General features: G+C 50.4%; 1 protein-coding gene across 1 annotated transcript; it reads left to right on the top strand.

The window, feature by feature from the left end:
* The first annotated feature begins 8,159 nt into the window (after nt 1-8,159).
* LOC4338782 (uncharacterized) lies at nt 8,160-11,410 on the top strand. The gene is made up of 4 exons (XM_015784714.2): nt 8,160-8,449; nt 9,761-10,358; nt 10,443-10,695; nt 11,200-11,410. The coding sequence occupies exons 1-4, from the start codon at nt 8,326-8,328 to the stop codon at nt 11,230-11,232; spliced, it is 1,008 nt and encodes a 335-aa protein (XP_015640200.1). The 5' UTR covers nt 8,160-8,325; the 3' UTR covers nt 11,233-11,410.
* Nucleotides 11,411-21,536: the final 10,126 nt, after the last annotated feature.

The following is a 21,536-nucleotide window of genomic DNA, read 5'->3' on the forward strand; positions in this document are numbered from 1 at the left end:
GACCTTTCTAGATAAAATAGGATTTTTTTTACCGCGTCACATATAATTTCTTTTTCTCGGAATTGGACAGTTTTTAATTATTTTTTTGGCCCTTTTTTTTCCGCGTCAATGGAGTCGGATTCGTTTCGATTTTTTTCCTTTTTTTGGATAGTACAGATTTTTTTTCGCCCCGTTTTTTTATCAGAAATTTTTTTCTTTTTTTCACCTGGTTTTTTTCGCCCGGTCGATTTTTTTTACCGTATCATATATAATTTGGAATCGGACAGTTTTTTTATTAATTTTTTTCGCCCTTTTTTTACTGCATTGGAGTCGGATTGTTTCGATTTTTTCCCTTTTTCACCTTGTTTTTTTTATCGGACAGATTTGTTTTTTTCGCCCTTTTTTGATCGGACTTTTTTTCGCTCGGTTTTTTTCACCCTGTTTTTTGACGGATGACAGAAGCACTTTTTTTTTCCTTTTTTGCCCTTTTTTTTATCGGACAGATTTTTTTTTCCACCCGGTTTTTTTTCTCCCTGTTTTTTTTATCGGACTTTTTTTTTCCTGTTTTTTTGCCCAGTTTTTTCGCTAGTTTTTTTTTGCCCGGTCGAATTTTTTTACCGTGTCATATATAGTTCCTTTTTCTTTTGAATTGGACGGTTTTTTAATTATCTTTTTGCCCTTTTTTTACCGCGTCAACAAAGTCGGATTCGTTTCAATTTTTTTTCCTTTTTTCCCTTTTTTTGGATCAGACAGATTTGTTTTTTCGTCCATTTTTTTTGCCCCTTTTTTGGATCGGATTCCTTTTACCGCTTTTTCTTTGGATCGGTTTTTCTTTTCTTTTTTCGCACACGTTTTTCTTTACCCGGTTTTTTATTGGATAAATTTTGTTTTTTTCGCCGGTTTTTTGCCCGGTCTTTTTTACGGACGATGGAAGCACCTCTTATTTTTTAAGTAGTAGAGAAGAGATATTTCACAAATATAATGAGAAAATCCTACGTCATCGATCCTAAATTCATTATTATCTTGTTCCGGGAGATCAGATGGGACCATAAAGAATGCAAGCATAGGCCAGTTCCAATTTTGTGAAAGTGTGCATTGTAATTCTTTTTGTACATATGCTACATTGAAAACACGAGTTAGCATATTGTGAAAATGTTCTTATATAACTCTTTGATCAGGACAATGAAAATCATAACACATAAAGAATCTTCGAGTTGAAAAAGTTGAGATGCAAATGCACCTCTAATTTTTTTTTTGAGAGAAATGCACCTCTAAAATTAGTGGCTTAGAGAGGGTCTCATTCGGAATATGCACCACTCTCACTCCACTTCTCCTTTTCGTGGCCGTGCTGACGGGATGGAATTTTCTAAGCTTCGAACAGTACATATATGCATGGAGCTTTCCCAATCTATGCGATCGATGCCGGCGTTTTGCGTGTGACGTGGCTTTCATCATTTTGGGCGCCGTGAGCTTTCCCTTGCGTAGAAGCAAGACAAAGATCAACCGAAAGAGGTATAAAGGCCCAGACCAGATGGAAATGATCTAGTTTGGTTTTTCTATCTACTCTTTTTGGCCGGACAAGGTACAATCGTCATGTTCAATATATGAGAATAATCATGAAACCGTCTATTTTGAGAATTACCAGTTCCCGTGTTAAATTTATACTAACATATATATACACATATTTTATTTGTTTCAGTGCCACATCGATAATTGATGATAAAAAAACTCAACTTAAAAAGGTGAACAGTTATCAGTTTTTATGTTAATTTTTGGTACTATATATTTTTATGGCGTCATATTTTTAACAAAATATAATAAGATTTTTCTTACAATGTAATACAAGGGTTTACGCTATATTTTTCAAAACTTACACTGCAGTTACAATGTAATTTTTAAAACTTACATTATAATTACAAGAAAAAGATACGAATTACCCTGAACTATAGCGGTCGACCAAATTACCCCCTAAACTCGAAAACCAGACATCGTTCACTCTGAATTTTTAATACCGAACAACCCCCTCCCCCCACAGCACTGTTGAGAATGGTTTAGGGTTCGAATAGCACTTGTGGCCGTCCAGTCACAGCAAACATTTTTTTTAAAAAAAACTAGGGCTCACTTGTTAGAGTCCCCACCCCCATTTCTCTCTCCTCCCTCCCCTTCTGAAGCGTGTGGTAGCAGCGACTGGCCCGCTCTCCCGCACACGCTCGCCCTAGAGGAGGGGCACGAGCGTTCCCAGCATGGAGGCAGAGGCGAGAGCAGCGTGACCGGCGGCGAGGGCGGTGACCGCGGAGGCGACGATGGCACGGGAGCCGCATTGGTCGGATCTGGCTGTTGGGGATGAGCTCGTCGGCGTGGGACATCGTTGGGGAGGACAAGCGTGGTGGCCACCTCCGGTGTTGGTCCGTGCACTACTGGAGCCGCTCCCACTCCCCGTTCCACACATGGCTGCCTCTACCGTTGCACCTTCGCCGCTGGGAAGAGGGCATCACGGGCGGGGCTAGACAGCGCGCTGACAAATAGGGTGAAGCAAGCGCTATTGTATCCACCACTGCCGTCGACGAGGTGGTGGTCGCCGGAGATGGTGGCAGCGAGGTAGTGGTTGCCGTGGAGGTCATGTCACCTCCGCTGCCGCACTCAGATGCCGAGATGTACGAGTATGATGAGGAGGCTGAGAAGGACTACGAGGAGGACCTCCGCGCGCCTGGCTGAGCTCATGTCGATTCACCTCCGTCATTGTCGTCTCCTCGAGTGAGGTCCCTCTCTGTCGTCCTTCTCCAGTCAATGACATCATGAAAGAGAGAGAGCAGGAAGTAGGGGGAATGGGGATTAGGGACGCCTTGCTTGAGAAAAGAGGTGACATGTGGGCCTAGATATTTTTTAAAATTTTTTTTGCTGATTGGATGCCATGTTGGCGGCCACGTACGTAAGCTCAAGTTAAAACCATCCAAGACGATGCTTAGGGGATTATTCATTCGGTATGAATAGTTGAGGGTGAACGATGTCTGGTTTTTGAGTTTAAGGGGTAATTTAGTCAACTGCTATAGTTTAAGAGGGTGATCGGTACTTTTTCCTAATTACAATGTACTATGTTTTAAAACTTGCCCTATATAACTTGTAATACTTACAGTGTAGAGTAATTTTTATACGAATGCGTAATAAAGCGCTGCATGGCTATTTAGCTTAGCGTGTAGGGGTATGCCCTTCGTTACTCATCGTTTGCACTGTATTCAACCATGTTTACTTCTCACGCGGTCCAGACCTAACACGCTGGGTCACAATGCACAAACAAGCAGGAGTATCCGCCTAAACCCAATGCAAAAAGAATCGACTGTGATTTGACATTAAAAATATGTCATCGCAATTTTAATAAAACCGTTTTCCCCCCTAAACTAGACTACCACTCGTGCGTCATCTACAATCAAAACCGGCGAGGCGTCTATGGTGATCGGCTTCGTCAATCTCCAGGATGGATTTGCCGTTCCAGTCTTCAAAGATGCTCATAGAGGTAGGATTTACGTGTGTGCGTTTATAGGGGTGAGTTTGTGTACGTTGTGAGTGTCTGCGTTGTACTGTGTAATAATTTAAAAAAAACGCTTCAGATTGGGTTAGGGGGATTTTCTGTCCGGTTTAAAAAGTTTAACGTGTAAAATGACTTTATTTGCGATGTAGGGGGTAATTCGGGCTCTTTTTCCTTTTGGTGTTCGTTTTTCCTTTTGAAAGTTCATAGCTTCTCTTTAGTTTGTTTTTCAGTACCATACGTTCACAAGGCAAACGTGGATATGCTGGCCTGTTCTCACGAGATGTGTGGTCCGCTCGCTATTGCTAACGAAAGGCAACTGCAGCCATAGGCAATTGGCGGTAAATTGTGGGACCTAACATATTTATCTTCCTCATCACCGCAGGAAATTGGCGGCTTCTCGGGGTCCTTTGATTCACATGAAAAATATATAAATTTTAAAGAATTTTTATCATATAGAAAAATTTTATATGAGAGCTTTAATACAAAGAATTAAATCTTACTGTATCCTCTCAAATTCCTATGGAATGAAGAATATTGTAAATATTTTGGAGAATGCAAAATTTGCTACAGAACCTCAAAAAAACATGTAATTAGTTAGGAGACACTGTAAGAACACATTTGCTTTAGGGCATCAAAAAAACTGGTAATTAGCTGTTGGATACCTGCGATATTATTTTATTATTTTTAATGAATAGGAGAGAGAAAAATATTAAAGGCAAGTTTGCCCTTGGCTCAAATGAATCCAATGTGGACCTCACATGTAAGCCCCCCTTTCTCTATCTCACTCTTTCTTTCCAGATTGGGCGGTGGAGCGACGACTCGCCGGAGCCGACGAAGCGAGTGGGTGGACAAGGAGTTCCTTCGGCCGGCGGGAGTTAGGCGGTGGTGTTGCAGCCGCCCAATAGAGTTAGGTTGGATGGGGATCTCGGGTATGGGGGTGATCTCTTCTTTAGCAAGCCTGGGGAGGCCGCCGATGGCATAGGACGAAGCGGCGGCCGGCCTCCCCACTCAGCCACTCCCTTCCTTTACCGGGCCACTGCTATCGCATCAATGGGCCCAACGTCGTCTTCACGCTCTTCTTTCCCGAGCCCGACTGAAGCACCTGACGCCATCCGGTCGAGCTACCCAAAGCCGGCTCGGAGCCACCACGCTCCTGGCCTGATCACGCTTGCCGAGCCCGGCTGCCCTTACCTACGACTACGAGTCGACACCGCCCAACCGTGTCGGCACCACCTCCCCTCTTGCTCTGGCGCCACCTTCGCTGCGTTGTGCTGGCCCCGGCCCCCTGCGGGCGACCATGCAACGCCGCCCCAGCCGAGGCGTCGTACCGGCCCACGCCTCGCGGTGCCGTCGCCGACGCTCTCCCTTCCCCTCGGGCTCGCTTGAAGAAAGAGTAGAGATAGAAAGAATGAGAGGTAGAAAAGAATAAGGAAGGAGTAGAGAAGAATAGAGAAAAAGAAAAAAAAAATCAAAAGGGTAGAATTGTACTTACATTGTTGTTTCTCTCTCCAATTCCTCAAGATATAACGAAATAACTTGCTGGTGTCCAGCAGCTAATTACCAGTTTTTCGTGGTGTCCTATAGCAAATACGCATTCTTACGGTGTCTCCCAGCTAATTACACATTTTTGGATGTCTTGTACTAAATTTTGGAAAATTGTCTTCGAGTATATTTATCCCATCTGATTTCTATGTTTTTCTACAATCCAATCAATCAGAAGATCATTCTTGTGTGTGTGTTTTTTTTGCAATCCCCTATTTTGCATTGAATTCCTATCATAATCATATGTTTTTTTCTATTCCTTCCTTTTTCCATTTATACGATTCAAAGGGGTCTTTTTTTCCGAGGAGTTGGAGCTTCTATTTCACAATTCACATGCCAAGATATGAAGGGGTGAAAATGATCACATAAATTCCCGATCGACCGAGTGTCATTTTCCATACAATGGATACCGTTTTCGACCGTTACCTTTTTTGCTATATACAAATTTTGTTTTTTCTAATATCCTCTTTATTGTATTAACGTCAAAAATTGAGTAATTTAAATGATAAACATTACAATCGAATATCCGTTTCAAAGAGACGCTGCCGATTCCGATAGTTTCCAGCTGTTTTCATCCCGTAAGAAGCATCCTAACAGTAAACCAAAAAAAACCACGGGTCATCAGCAAAAGCGATCACACACCCACCACAATTTCCTACACGTGATGGACCGTACGGCCGTACGGGTGCCAATGTGCCATCGTGACTGGGCTTGTGCTAACGCGCAAAAAAAACGACGGCAAGTCGGCAACCCATCAAACATCGGCCGCCTGCCGAGAAAACAAACGTTTTCATGTGGACGCACGCGGTTGCTTCCCCCGCCGTGATGCCGACGCCGAGGAGCCTGCGCGTTGGACCAAGCAAAATTGCCGAAATTTTTCGCTGGGCTACCCGCGGCGGAGCCGTCCTGGCCGGCAGGCCGCGCCATTGGTTTCGCTTTCCGGCGTGCGTGTCATCCTCGGCCTCCACTCCTTGTTGCGGAACTGTTTAACTCGACGGATAGCGCTACCGATAAAGGGAGCTACTACGAGCTATCTGCCTATCTCATCTCTATATGTCCTGGCAATGGGTTAAGGACACGCGTTACTGGTTACCTTCATCATGGCACTATTAAAAAAAATGATTTTTTTGACGAGGTTATCCTATAGATTGCATACTGACCACCACTGGTCGTCCCTGTAAAAATCAGTCAGCATTTTCACATATAGCTCCTTAAAAAAATCAACATGAAAAAATGTATTTTCCTGGGCGCTCGCGTGGTGAAAAGTCCAGTCAACCTCTCTCCACCTAAAAAAATGTCCCACTCCCTCATTTTTATCCACTCCTCCCTCATTCTCTCTCCTTATCCTCCCCTCCATCTCCCTCATATATCCGGGCACTCCTCTCCTGAGCAACGGTAGTAGACTCGAGAGCGGTTGGCCGTGGGCGGGAGCAACGACGGTGAGCTCAGGAGAGGCCGGTCGCGGCCGGGAGTGACAACGGAATGCTCGAGAGAGGCCAACAGTAGTGGGCTCGGGAGCAGCTCCCTCTAGGTTCGGGAGGGGCGGATTTGCCGCCCTCAGCTCCGAGGGGGTGATAATGACGGCAGAGCTTGAGGACGGCAGATCTGGTGGTGTCGCCCTTGGCACCGGGAGGGGTGAGGACGACAATAGCGGGTGGTGACGGTGGAGCTCAATGGCGGCGGATCCAGCAACGTTGTCCTCGGGAGGGGCGGATCCGCTGCCCTCAACCCTAGTTGATGGCTGCGAGGATGACGATGCTGATGATGGCACCTTGGGGAGCTAGGGTTTTGGCCGACGGCGGGTTAGGGTTTCAGTCGATTTATTTAGGTCATATGATAAAATCTTAAAATCTGTCCGAAAATCTCTAAATGTGGAGCTGAAACCAGTTGAAATCACGGACCAAAAGGGGATCATTTATAATTTTCTTGAAATCAGTGGTTGTTGTTGCTATCAATGGATTTGGGGAGAAACTGCAGCCTCCGCATCTCGCTCTCTTGTGCGACTCTCGATTTCAAACAGTGAACGGGGATCTCGTGCGAGATTGCAAGGTGTGGTCAGAGTGGTGGTGTAGATCCTTCACAACAAAGCCACACCTGCGAAGCCCCACACGGATGGATGCCACGGCACGGCGCATGATCGAACGGCTTTGAGACACATCGCGCGATAGGGCCATTTCGATTTTATATATTTGGATCATTTCTCACATTTTCTCAGAGCGACCGACAGAGATCGATATATCCTGATAAACATTATGTTTTACGGATACACATAATCTTCCACGACATAACATACGAATTTTCTAGCTTAATATTTTTTTTCTCGCTAGCTTTATTTAAAATGGAAAGGACACATCACACACTACGCCTCACACAAAAACGAAATACATGTTCGCATATATGCATAAGCCTCTACTCTATAAATTACAAATATTACAGAGGCGCAGGCTTCTAGACTAATAGCGTATATACATATAATTGTAATATTACATATGTCACTTTATACTAGTCTTTTGCAATATGTAGTTGAAAGTTTATGTGAAGAACTTATGTAGAATTTGTAATTCGTGAAGAACTTACATATGTCACATTATATACGTATTTCTTCTCTTGGTACCATTTGAAATTCGTGACTTTAAAACGATATGCGAGTACTCCATGTAGCAATGATCCAAGTTACAATTAAAAAGTTTTACCTTGAGAGCTTTCTAAAGGTAGATAAACAATGTAATCCTGTTTTGATTGTATACGAATTCTCCACGTAGCAACTACTACAAGTTACAATAAAAATGTGGCATTGAGAGCTCTCCAGAAGTAGATAAAAACAGCGTAGCACAATCCTAATCCTGTTCAGACTGAATAGGACCCCAAGTACTACAAATCTACAATATCGTGCGCATAAAAATCGAACCCCCAACCCAAGGCCCCAAACCTTATTTCCGATCGTCGGATCCGACTCGAACGGTCACAGCCGTTCCACGCGACCCCGACACCGATCCTGAATCAAACGGCACCTCGCGGGCGTCAAAAATCAGGAGCCGTGCTGCCGCTGCGGACCTATCTTTTTTTTTTTCTCTCTCGTTTTCCCTCGGGCTACGCCTCTTCCTCTCTCTCCGTCCGCAGGAGGCCGCAGCCGCTTCGGGATCGGGAAGCGGAGGAGAGGGGAAGGAAGGGAGAGAGGCAGGCGACCCGGCCGCGCAGCTTCCCCCCCTCCCTCTCTCTCTCTCTCTCCGCCGCCCCCCCTCCCCCCTACCACCACCACCACCCGCCGCCGCCGCACGATGAGCTCCGGCGCCGCCTCGCCCCCGCCGCCGCCGCCCGCCGCCGCGGAGGACGGGAGGGTCACCTCGCACGTGGATCCCTTCCTCGTCGAGGCGCTCGACAACCCTCGCCACCGCCTCATGGGTACGTAACCGCTGCCTCTCATCTTAGCTCTCTGCCCGCGGCTAGGGTTTGGGTGTGCTCGTGCGGCGAATTCGTTTGGTCGCGGTCGGATTAGGCTCGGATTTGTGCCGGCTGTCGCTAGAGTTTTGGTCCCGGCGTATTCTAGGTGTGCAATTTGGGGACTAGGTTTCCCTCTGGTTCGAGGTAGCTAGGAGAGGGCGGTGGTACAGTTGATTTGCTAAAAATCCGTGCGAAATTGGGTTGGATTCCAGCAATCTGTCTACCTCTTAAGCTTGCAGCACATTCCTTGTTGCAGCTTGCTATAACTTTGTTTGGTGACAGAGCCATGTAAGGAGTTAGCTTCATTGTCGCTGATATATTTGTAAACGTGTGGATGTTATTGCTAATTGTTTGTGGTAGGGGAATGGACTTATCAATAAATAATGGACTGATGTTGAACTTAGGTTATTGTTTTTAGAAATTAGGTAACATATTGAAGTTGATATTGAACATCTCACTGTGCTGGAAACTCCATGTCGAATTTTAGTCACATACTATTTGAACCTGTTAAAGTTCTTGAGAAATTGATTGGGGAACATGAATCAATTATAGGCATCATAACTTTTTAGTGCCATGCTATTAACTTGTAAGGTTATACCAGAACAATATGTTTATTTCTTGGAGGAATTTCCATGTGGTTTCTGTCCTCTATTCTCAAAACTACTATGTTGAAATAACAGCTAGAGCTGGATGAAAATACTGTATGTTGAGTAGTTGAGCTCAATGCATTGTGAACATTTTTGTTTGGATTAATCTGCTTAGTCTATAGCTGACACCGATAGAGCCATTCTTGTTGATATGACACCGATAGAGCCATTCTTGTTGATATGAATGGTACACATAAGAACAAAGCTACAGTGAGGGAGGATGGTGATTGGTGAGTCTCATTTCAGTATCTCCATGAGAGGATGAGTATGAGCTGAGCTCCTTTCACTTGCAGCTATTTTTCTTTTTTATCTTCTTTTTTCCTTTCTTTTCAAGTTCTTATGGATGATGGATTAAAGCAAACCCTGGATTATGTTGCCTAGGCGACACATCCTGTCTTTGCATCTTTCAGTGCTGTTTATTTTTTCTGCATCGAACTACATTTTGTGCTAGTGCTGTCATATTATTTCTCTATGCACTAAACTCAAAAAACCTCCACGACTTTGAATTGTGAATCTTTCACCTGAATTAAGCCTCTTTTTTGTGATCCAGTTCATCAATAATGTATTTTTATTTGAATTTTCTTTCTGATTACATAACTCACTATCATATTCTACTTAACTGCAGTTTTGCGTATGGCAATGGATATACAGAAATTTATGCAGAATCCTCAACTGCATGAATTCGAATTCCAGCATTTTCCAACTTCTTATCTCCGCTGTGCTGCTCATCGTGTTGCACAACACTATGGTTTAGAGACTACAGTAGCAGATAGCTTAGTAGATGGTTCAGTTAGCAAGATAGTTGCAAAGAAAACATCTGAAAGCAAACTTCCAGTTATTGCATTGTCAGAAGTTCCCAGCAAACAAGCAAGAAATGAGCATGAAGCTGCAGAGAAGCTTAAGTTTGTTATTTGTCCAAGGCCCAAGGCTTTCCAAAATGGTGCAGGTGATGCCGGTGCCAAGAACAATGCAGCAAGAACTGTTGAAGAGAGGATAGAGGAATACAACAAAGCACGAGCACGCATTTTCAACGGTTCCATTTCTGATATTGAAGGCACAAGTGATTTGGGAGCTTTATCTGTTGCGAGAGATGAACCAATTAATGTTGAGCCTCCTGTTGATGAGAATAAGGTGAACACAATGAACAGCCGTTCCAGAGTTGCTGTTTTTAAGGACACTGAAAAGGATCGTAGTGATCCTGACTATGATCGTAACTACAAGAGGTTAGTTGCACCTTTCAAATTCTGCTTCAACTACTGGATTTCAATGATGAGATTACTAAGAAGTAACATGTAAACTTTTTGCAGGTATGTTAGGGGCCCAGTGCACGACTTCAATGTGAGTCCTGGTGGCTTCAATTTTGTTGTGCCACAGTTTATGCAGTATGGTGTTGGTTTTATGCAGTCTGCTAATATGTCAAGAAACCAACCTTCTGTGTACTTTGGCCAACCCGATTTATCTATGGGCTCCTCTTCTGGAACTGCTGTCTACCCACAGTGGCCAACTCCAGCAATGATATACCCCCATTGCTATGACAATCTTGGGCATATGATTTCTCAGGTGAGCCATTCACTGGGTTTTGACCTTTCATATCATAAAGTCAGTACATTTGTGCAATTATTGTACACATTATAGCGTGTGTTGTATCTAGTCTATGTGGATTAGAGTTTTTAAAATCTAGCATTAGTGGCCCAAATTCGGTAGGCTAACCTTTTGTATAGTTAAAAGATGTTTCCAGCTATACAATATACAAAAGGTTAGAAATCAATACATGATCATTTCTACTATTGCCATTCTCGGTGGTTAGTACCTGGGTATGGTCCATTGCTTGCATAGACCCCAAAAGAATATGAATGAGTCGTGATATTTTCAATGAAGTTAGCCTGATGTAAGGTTTTCCGTTGTTTAGGTCTGATTTGGTTATTTACTTATTTTTGCATACAAATCGTACACTATGATTTTACTGTGGTTATGCCAATAGTGGGTCATTTAGTTGGTTCCTTACGGGACTTGGTAATATATTTTTGGAGTTGCTAAGCGCTGGATGTGATGTTACTTTTGCAGGTTCCGGTTTACCAGTCCTTCAACCATGGCTGAGAGATCCTACTTGCTGGAATGCGCCAAGTTTGTTAAAACTTGCTATGTTGTGTTGTCATATGTTGAGTCCATTTGTAGTCAAACTTTCCCAGCGTCGAACTTCCGTGTAGCGTCAAAAGATAGCTGTATAAGAATTCCTATTTCGATGAGACGTTATTGTGCACTAATTTACAAACAATAGTACTAGTCTGCGTATCAGTTCGAACATATGCACTGATTCAGCTTCCAAGCACGGTAGACGGTAGTGGACCGAAACCGTAAACGACCTGACGTTTTAAAATTTGCCAGGGTAATTGATTTGCTTCCCCACAATAAACTATTGCCAGGATTTGTTTTTGAAAAAGCTGCAAGATCCTACTGTTATTTTAGAAGAAAAGAGAATCGCTCAGGATGCTGTTCAGAGAAAATTCATCCTGCCACAAAAATCACTGCATAATTCGACATTTCGTTCTTTCAATTCATCGTATGCCATCTTTATCTAAACTTCGATGTTCAGATGAGCTGACAAGGGTTACAGTTTATAGAATTTAGAGTTTATTTACGATTCCTCTCCCCAACCTTGGGCTGTTTTTGGACTCATGCTGGGCCAATGCCCACCAAAAATTGATCAGGTTGGGCTTAGCTACTGGACCAGACAGCGGAGAGCCGCAGAGTGCGCGCTTCCTGGGGTTGGGAACTCATCTCCTCGCACGGAAAACGGAGCGGTTCATTAGCGCGTGATTAATTAAGTATTATCTATTTTTTCAAAAATAGATTAATTTAAATTTTTAAGTAACTTTCGTATAGAAACTTTTTTAAAAAAACACACCATTTCGCACTTTGAAAAGTGTGCGCTCGGAAAACGAGAGAGAGGGGTTGGGAGTGGGTTGAAACGAACACAGCCAATCCAATTCCGAACCTGTAGTCTTCAAAAAAAAAAAATCAGAACCTGTACGTCTGTCACTATTTACTACCTCCAGTGTCGTTTTATGCTATATACTCCATCCATTCCAAATTGATCTACATATTTCATAAGTACACCAATACCAAGAAAAGCTAATAACTCTCATACTATATTTACTCTAGCAACAAACTCAATGAATGCATCATCCCAATATTTTCTAGTCAATAGCAAATCAAGATATTGCATGTGGGTTATAAATACTTATGTGTATGGATGTATGAATCAATGTTTATTTACTCCAATGCACAAATAACGAATAGACTCTAATAAATAAAAATAAATATGTAGATCATTTAGAAATAATCTTAAAAAAAATTATATATAAATCAATTTAGAATGGAGAAAGCAGTATATACTCGAGCCAATGCAAGTATGCAACTACTCATTTTGCCCTCCGAGCGTTAGACACTCGATCTCAGGTACGCAATCCCTTTCCGGATCGCCGGCCACCTACCTGGCTATACGGCTCTACGGAACCCTCTTTTCGATATCCCAGCAGAAAGCGATGCATCACCACTGTTCCGACCATCGGACCGATCGACGACGCATGCGCGTGAGACGATAAACACGTATACGCCGATTCGACCGACCGACCGCCGATTCGACAAGCAGCGCCTCCCCTACGACGCATCACACGCGTACGCACATAGCACGACCCCAACTCTCGCTTTCAACCAATCCACCAGCGCCGTGTGCCCGTGTCCATGTCCGAGTTGCTGGCTTGGCTCCCGGAGGGTGACCGAGCGAGCATCCGGTGCGCGACACATCAGTATTCGGTCACATGTTTCGCACGGATCAAAGTCGCAGCTACTACTGCAGCTGGGGCCTGCAGGGCCAGTCGTAAATGATTCTTTCGGCGCCGACAAGGCGTGATCGCGGAGGGGGCTCGGTTTCAATTGGGTCCCATTGTTTGGCTTATTTCCTAATAAGCCGGCTTATTAGTAAATAAAAATAAATTTGTAGATGAAACTTTTATAAATGTGTTCTTGGTGATTTAAAAGCCAATGTTGTAAAAGAAACTACGTTGAAAATATCTTAAAATCAATCTTAAAATTAAGTTTGAAAATTTAAAATTTGGCTTTTTCTTTGGCTGATTAGGCCATCCGATAGGAGCCTTGATTGGTGTACTGTACTTGATGCGGATACTGTGGCATGATGCTGTCACAATCGCGCGGTTCAGACTTGACTTCAGATCGAATTCACTCCCCTTTCCTCTATTAGTACGATGCCGCATACCAAATGCTCGATTTCTTGGTTAATTTTGTCCAAGCTATATGTGACTACCGTTTTGTTAGATAGAAAAACAAATTCTTATGTCATGGCTAAGAAAAGGATATGCATAGGCAAAATTAAGCATCATACAATTGGGGTTTACAAAACTGCTGAAACTTAAAAAGATGCTCGATTTTCACGAATACGAAAAGATTCGAGCCATAAACAAACCTAGCATAAAATGTGACACATACTAGCGGTAAAATAAAATCTGAATAGATATCTGACGGAGCGTGGGGCTCCTCACCGGGAGACCACGCAGGCCCCCCTTTACCGGTTCGGCCGGGGGCCCTGGGTGAGATTCTAAGCTCCTAGTCTGTGTGTGGAAGGTTCGCGAGAATGGAAGCACACAAGACACGGGCGATGTATACAGGTTCGGGCCGCTGAGAAGCGTAATACCCTACTCCTGTGTTTTTATGGATCTATGTATGAAGAAGCTACAAAAGAGCTGGAGAACCAGAGAGCTCTTACTCTCTCCCTCTCTGATCCTTCTGGATCCGAAAATCAATCCCCTTTCTAAGTGGGCAAGGTCCTCCTTTTATACCTCAAGGGGATACCACATGCACCATCTCTCTCTTTTTTGTGGGGACTTATCCTATCTTTTCATAAACAGACGGAGACTTGTATGGTTGCCGTCCGAATGACCTTCTGATGGGACAGCCCATACCTACCTCCACTTCCGCCGGAAGCAGGCGCGACGTGGGAACATGGCTGTCTGCTGACGACATGATCAGTGTCAGACCGGTCACAAATCGGTCATTCTTGTCCACCACGCGTCAGTTTATCAATCTGCATATTCGCCCCTCTTCATACAGTGTCTTGCTTGTAATGGTTAGGATGAAGCCTGGTATATATCTGACCGGGACCAACGTGCCATCTCCAGGAGCTAACACGCCGGCTCCGGCTAAGGACGAGTGCTTGGAGGCTCTCATCCTGACGGGATGGGGCGAGGCGTGCGTCAGACCGCCTGTCGCCACCTAACCCACGATCTGATCGGTCTGTGACTGGTCACAGACCGGATAAACGAGCGCGCTGCACTGCGTTACATGCGGCGTGACGCGCTCGTCCAAACCGCAATAAATGTGGTTAGGTGAGCCCCGCTATGCTCACCTACCCCATATACGCGGCGCAAAACCCACAAGGGGTCGGGGCGCCTCGGCCCTCGGGGCCGAGACGGGAGCGGTCCGACCCCTCGGGGAGACAAAGAGAAGGGCGGCCGTATCACCCTCGGGCCCGACCCCCCCCGAGGGGGTTAGGCCACGTGGGTGATCGTGTCTGCCTCAAGTCTCTAAGTCATGATACTCCCGGTCCCATGTCACCGACAGTAGCCCCCGGCGTTATGCCAGGGCGATCGCCCTCCTCGAGGGAAGCGGTCGGACGTGACGCCACTTCCTAAGGCCTGGTGACATGGTGGGGCCGGTCTAAAAATCGGGACAAGCCGGTTCGTTTTTCCTGGAGATATGGTGATGGCGCTTTGGTCGGCGAGCGTAATTAACGCGCGCACGAGATGTTCCATCTCGACTGCCACAGCCGCATATCCACCTCATGCACCGCAAACGGGCGAATGGGATTAGTGGAAGCGTGGGCGCGAGAAACGAGGGGGCAAGATAGTGGGCGCGAGAAACGAGGAGCTGGGCACAGCGTTGGCAAGGGTATAAAGTCGCCGAGGAAGAGATTTGCTTCCTTCCTCTCGCCATTATTCCCCTTGTCTTCGCCGCTTGCGCCCTAACTCCTTGTTTCCTGTGCCCTACCTTCGCCACACGTGCTCGCTCTTAAACATCTCTTCCTCCGGCGTCATGGCACGGGGCTCCGCTTTGCTTGATGGTAGCGTGCTGCCGCCTTCCCGCATCGTGAGCGAGAGGCAGGGCGGGCTGCCGCGCCGCTTCATGCCGGAATCTGCCACCGGCCGGGAGATAGTTACGCTGGGCGAGGGACACCCGGCGCCATGCTACCCGGGGCGGTCCGTCTTCTTCCTCCCTTTTGCAATGGCAGGGCTGGTTCCGCCATTTTCTTCTTTCTTCATGGATGTTCTGAAGTTTTACGATCTCCAGATGGCGCACCTCACCCCCAACGCGGTAATGACATTGGCCATCTTCGCGCACCTGTGCGAGATGTTCATCGGGGTGCGCCCATCCCTTCGGCTGTTCCGGTGGTTCTTCACAATACAGTCGGTGTCGCCGCCGTCGGTGGTTGGTGGCTGCTACTTCCAGCCGCGGGGGCCGGTGTTGAACCGCTACATTCCCTGCGTCCTCCGCAAGAAGTGGGATGACTGGAAGAGCGACTGGTTCTACACCCCCCTCGCCGACGAAGCGCGCCTCCGACTTCCGAGCCAGCCCCCGGCGCAGGCCTCCAGCTGGCGGGCGCCGGTAGATCTGGGAGATGGCTATGACGCCGTCCTCGACCGCCTGGCGGGCCTGCGATCCCTGGGGCTCACAGGGGCCATGGTGTACGGTGACTATCTTCGTCGCCGGATCGCGCCACTCCAGCGGCGCGCCCGGGGTGCCTGGGAGTACACCGGGTCCGAGGACTGTATGAGGACCCACCGGGGGGTCAAATGGGACTGGGCTCCTGAGGACTTCAAGATAGTGGTCCAACGGGTGCTGAATCTCAGCTCCGTGGAGGCATCCCTCATTCCTCAAGGAGTCCTCCCCCTCTGCAGTGATCCAGACCGCGCCTCCATCCTGACCATCATGCAGGCGGTCGGGGCGTCGGAGGAGCGGGCTCCTCGAGGCCATGATGGCGCGGGCGGGAGCCGCAGGGGGGAACAATCTACCCCGGGAGGGGGTCGTGCTTCTGGGCCCCGCGACGGGGGCCCGGGGAGCGGCCACCCTGCCGACGCCCGGGAGAAGAGGAAGCAGGAAGGAACCCCTCCCCCATCTCCTCCCCGAGGGGGCGGGGCGGCGCGTGCCGGCAGCAGGCGCCCGGAGGGGGCCACGCCGACGTCGCAGCCCGAGGGGGAGCGGAAGAAGAAACGGCTCCGCAAGATGGGAGGGACAGAACCATCCCGGGGAAACCTCATTTCCCCTCCAAGGTGGTCGTTTAACCGACCCCCTCGCAGGTTCGTCCCACGCCCATCGTGGCCGTATTCATTCCCTCAACGCGAGTTTTCACTCATCCATCTTGTTTGTCTTCTGGTCTTTCTTCTGTTTTCTGCGAGATCCCGTCGCGTCCCTCCCGCCATTCCAAGTCCGGTCAGTCTGAGGCCGAGGACCCGGCGACCACAGAGGCCCAGAGGCGGGAATCTGACCGGCGAGAAGCCGCGGATCGCCTTCGGGAAGCCGAGAAGGCCGCCCAGGTGGCCGTCCGAGCTCGCCAAGCTGAAGAAGCCGCTCGGGAGGAGGCCAGACTTCGCCAGGCCGAGGCGGCGACGACTTCCGAGGCAGCTCGCGACGAGGCCGCGGGCGCATCGCTTGGGCCCACTCCCTCGGGCGACGCTCAGGACAAGCCAGGTCCGGGGGACATCCCTGAGTCCGGCACGTCCATCGGCGGGCCGAGCCGCGCGGCATCCTCACCGAGGCGGCTCTTCCCCACGCCTTCCGTTGCTCCACTGAGCGCAGAACCCCTTCTGCAGGCCTTGGCCGTTGCAAACACCACGGTGTTGGACGGGTTAAGTGCCCAGGTGGAGGCCTTGCAAGCAGAGCGGGCGGAGCTTGACGCCGCATGGGCGCGTGTCGAAGAGGGGCGACGCTCGGTGGAGGCCATGGTGGAGGTGGGCCGCAAGGCACACCGCCGGCACGTCTCAGAGCTCGAAACCCGTCGGAAGGTGCTGGGGGAGATCGCCAAGGAGGTGGAGGAGGAGCGGGGGGCTGCCCTCATCGCCACCACCGTGATGAACGAGGCGCAGGACACCCTCCGCCTTCAATACGGGAGCTGGGAGGCGGAGCTAGGGAAAAAGCTCGACGCCGCCCGGGGGGTCCTTGACGCTGCCGCTGCCCGAGAACGGCGGGCGGCGGAGACCGAGGTGGCATCCCGGCGGCGCGAAGAAACCCTTGAGGCCCGTGCCATGGCGCTGGAAGAGCGTGCCAGCGCCGTGGAGAGGGACCTGGCGGATCGCAAGGCCGCCGTTGCTATTCGGGAGGTCACACTGGCGGTGCACGAAGCCGCCTGTGCCGAAGAAGAGTCCGCGCTCCGCCTCCGCGAGGACGCGCTCACCGAGCGGGAGCGAGCTCTTGATGAGGCCGAGGCCGCGGCGCAACGGCTGGCGGACAGCCTGTCCCTCCGCGAGGCTGCGCAAGAGGAACAAGCGCGCCGTAATCTGGAAGGTGCCCGCGCTGAGAGGGCCGCGCTGAACCAGCGGGCCGCTGAGCTCGAGGCGCGGGAGAAGGAGCTGGACGCGAGGGCGCGCAGCGGCGGGGCGGCCGCGGGCGAAAGCGACTTAATCGCCCGCCTCGCAGCTGCCGAACACACCATCGCTGATCTGTAGGGCGCGCTAGACTCGTCCGCCGGGGAGGTCGAGGCCCTCCGCTTGGCAGGCGAGGTAGGGCCCGGCATGCTTCGGGACGCCGTCTCCCGTCTAGACCGCGCCGGCCGGCAGGCGGGCCTCTGGGGCGGGCGGACTGCGAAGTACGCCGCCAACCAGGGGGGCCTCGCCCAGCGCCTCTCGGAGATAGCCGGGACTCTCCAACGGCTCCCCGAGGAGCTCGAGAGGACGATTAAGTCATCCTCGAGGGACCTCGCCCGAGGAGCGGTGGAGCTCGTACTGGCGAGTTACCAAGCCAGGGATCCCGACTTCTCCCCATGGACGGCGCTGGACGAGTTCCCTCCCGAGACCGAGGATGGCGCGCGCGCGCAGGTTTGGGATGCCGCCGACCATATCGTCCACAGCTTCGAGGGTTCGGCCCCTCGGCTCGCGTTCGCCCTCAACTCCGACGAGGAGGACGATGACGACGGAGTGGGCGATAGTGGCGACGAGGCTGGCGACCTGGGTGCATCGGAGTGAGCCCCCAGGCCCCCGCCAATCTTTAAATAGTTTCTTCTTTTCTTCTTCCGAGGCCTTCGGGCCCCCTTCTTGTATAGACTAATTTAATCTGCAATCAAATAAAGAGGAAATTTTTTGTGTCAATTCTATTTGTTGTGTGTATGAGACAAGGATGTCTGTGCCGCGGTTCTTTTGTGTCTTGGCTTGAACAAGGGCTCGTGCCCAGGTCCTAGTCCTCAAATGGCTCGGGTCGGGGCTAGTGCCTGGGGAGATCCACATGTCGAGACTGGCCAGGCCGGGAGCGTGGTGACCGAGGGTTATGGGTGACCCGATTGTGGGTTTTTGCCGATTCCCCCCCGGAGTTCACCACGCCCCGGGGCACGGCTCGGTTCTGGGCCCCGTTTGGCGATTTTAGCCGACCCGAGCCCCCGAGGGCAGGATTGAACACGAGTGACCTATTTCAAGTCAAGATCCTTTAAAAGGAAACAACAGCACAGATACAGCCTTTAGGAAATCGAAAATGCTTTTATTGAAATACAGATATAAGAGAAATAAGAATATGCATATGTGGTAGCCCCCGGCCAACCCTGCACACCCGAGGGGGGTGCGGGGTTGCCCCGGGCCCGAAACCTGACACCCGATCCCCCTTTAGGGGTAGAAGCGACGAAGGTGTTCGATGTTCCACGGGTTAGGCAGCTCTGTGCCGTCGCCCGTGGCCAGCCGAACGGAGCCCGGCCGGGGGACGCCGATCACTCGATACGGACCCTCCCACATTGGTGAGAGCTTGCTCAATCCAGCACGCGTTTGGACGCGGCGTAGGACGAGGTCGTCGACGCAGAGTGATCGGGCCCGGACGTGGCGCTGATGGTAGCGCCGCAGGCTCTGCTGGTAGCGCGCGGCTCGAAGGGCCGCGCGCCGCCTTCGCTCTTCCAAGTAGTCGAGGTCATCTCTGCGAAGCTGATCTTGATCAGCCTCGCAGTACATGGTGGCCCGAGGGGACCTCAGGGTGATCTCGGATGGGAGAACCGCTTCCGCGCCGTAGACGAGGAAGAAAGGCGTTTCCCCGGTTGCTCGGCTTGGCGTGGTTCGGTTCGCCCAGAGCACCGCTGGCAACTCCTCAATCCACGAATCGCCGTGCTTCTTGAGGATATTGAAGGTCTTGGTTTTAAGGCGTCTGAGGATTTCCGCATTGGCGCGCTCCACTTGGCCGTTGCTTCTGGGGTGGGCAGGTGAGGCGAAGCAGAGCTTGATGCCCATGTCTTCGCAGTAATCGCCGAAAAGTTCACTAGTGAATTGGGTGCCGTTATCCGTAATAATACGGTTAGGCACTCCAAACCGGGTTGTGATGCCCTTAATGAATTTAAGTGTGGAGTGCTTATCGATCTTGACGACCGGATAAGCCTCGGGCCACTTAGTGAACTTGTCGATCGCGACATACAGATACTCAAACCCGCCCGGGGCCCGCCTAAACGGTCCCAGGATATCGAGCCCCCAGACAGCAAATGGCCATGAAAGTGGTATGATCTGCACGGCCTGGGCCGGCTGATGGATTTGCTTGGCGTGGAATTGACACGCTCTGCATCGCCGGACCAGGTCGACCGCATCATTGAGAGCTGTCGGCCAATAGAAACCTTGTCGAAAGGCTTTGCCAACCAAGGTGCGCGAGGCGGAGTGGGCTCCGCATTCGCCTTCATGGATATCGGCAAGAAGCTCGACGCCTTGTCCCCGAGGAATGCACTTCAGGAGGATTCCGTTAGCCGCGCGCCGATAGAGGGTCCCTTCTACCAGCACGTAGCGTTTGGAGATGCGCTGGACGCGTTCACTCCCTTCGCGGTCCTCGGGTAGAGTCTTATCTGTGAGGTATGCTTGGATCTCAGCGATCCAAGCAATCAATCTAAGGGAGCTGGGAGCGCTCCCCTCGGGTCCCGAGGCCTGGACTCCGACGGGCATCGGGGGTCTGTCAGGCGCGTCCGTCTCCCCTATCGGGTCGGGTCGCGCCGACGGCTGGGCAAGCCTTTCTTCAAAGGCGCCCGGTGGGGTCTGGGCTCGCGAGGAAGCGAGCCGTGAGAGTTCGTCGGCAACCGTGTTATCCCGTCTGGGCACGTGCCGAAGCTCTATCCCGTCAAAATGGCGCTCCATACGCCGTACTTGGCGAACGTAAGCGTCCATCTGCGGGTCAGAGCACCGGTACTCCTTACAGACCTGGTTAACGACCAGCTGGAAGTCGCCTAACACCAGGAGGCGGCGGATCCCCAGTCCAGCTGCCACCCTGAGTCCCGCAAGGAGTCCCTCGTACTCTGCCATATTATTGGTCGCCCGAAAGTCAAGGCGAACCAAATATCTGAGGACGTCTCCGCTCGGCGAGGTCAACGTGACCCCCGCACCGGCGCCCTGAAGAGACAGGGAGCCGTCGAACTGCATCACCCAGTGGGCGGTGTGAGGCAGCTGCGAGGGGCCCGAGCTGGCTTCGGGGACTGAGACGGGCTCGGGAGCCGGGGTCCACTCTGCCACAAAGTCGGCGAGGGCCTGGCTCTTGATAGCGTGGCGTGGTTGAAAGTGCAAATCGAACTCAGAAAGTTCGATTGCCCATTTCACCACCCGTCCAGTACTCTCTCGATTATGCAAGATTTGGCCGAGGGGGTAAGACGTAACCACCGTAACCCGATGCGCCTGGAAATAATGGCGCAGTTTCCTCGAGGCCATCAGAATAGCGTAAAGCATTTTCTGGGCCTGAGGGTATCGGGTCTTTGCATCCCGGAGGGCCTCACTAACAAAGTAGACGGGCCGCTGCACCTTTCGGTGGGGCCGATCCTCTTCGCTAGGGGCCGCATCCCTGGGGCGCTCTTCACCCAAGCGGCCTTGCGGGGCGCACTCGTCTTCTGTGCCGACGACCTCGGGATCGGAGGACGACAGGGGCGGCCTTCCCACAGTGGCCTCGGGGCCGTCCTGGGGGTCGGGGGCTCCTGGCGTCGTCGGACAAGCGGGCAAAGGGCCAACTCCGGTCGTCAGGGGCCTTAGGCCATCGTTCGGCTCGGGGGCTTCTTCTCCCTGCTCTCTCCTGGGTCGAATCGGCACAGGGTTAGCCTCGGGGTCAGAGGGCGATAGGTGCGGCCTTCCCGCAGTGGCCTCGGGGCCGTCCTGGGGGTCGGGGGCACCTGGCACCGTCTGACA

The sequence above is a fragment of the Oryza sativa genome, chromosome 5 (assembly GCF_034140825.1).
Source record: "Oryza sativa Japonica Group chromosome 5, ASM3414082v1".
In the NCBI taxonomy this organism is placed as follows: Eukaryota; Viridiplantae; Streptophyta; class Magnoliopsida; order Poales; family Poaceae; genus Oryza; species Oryza sativa.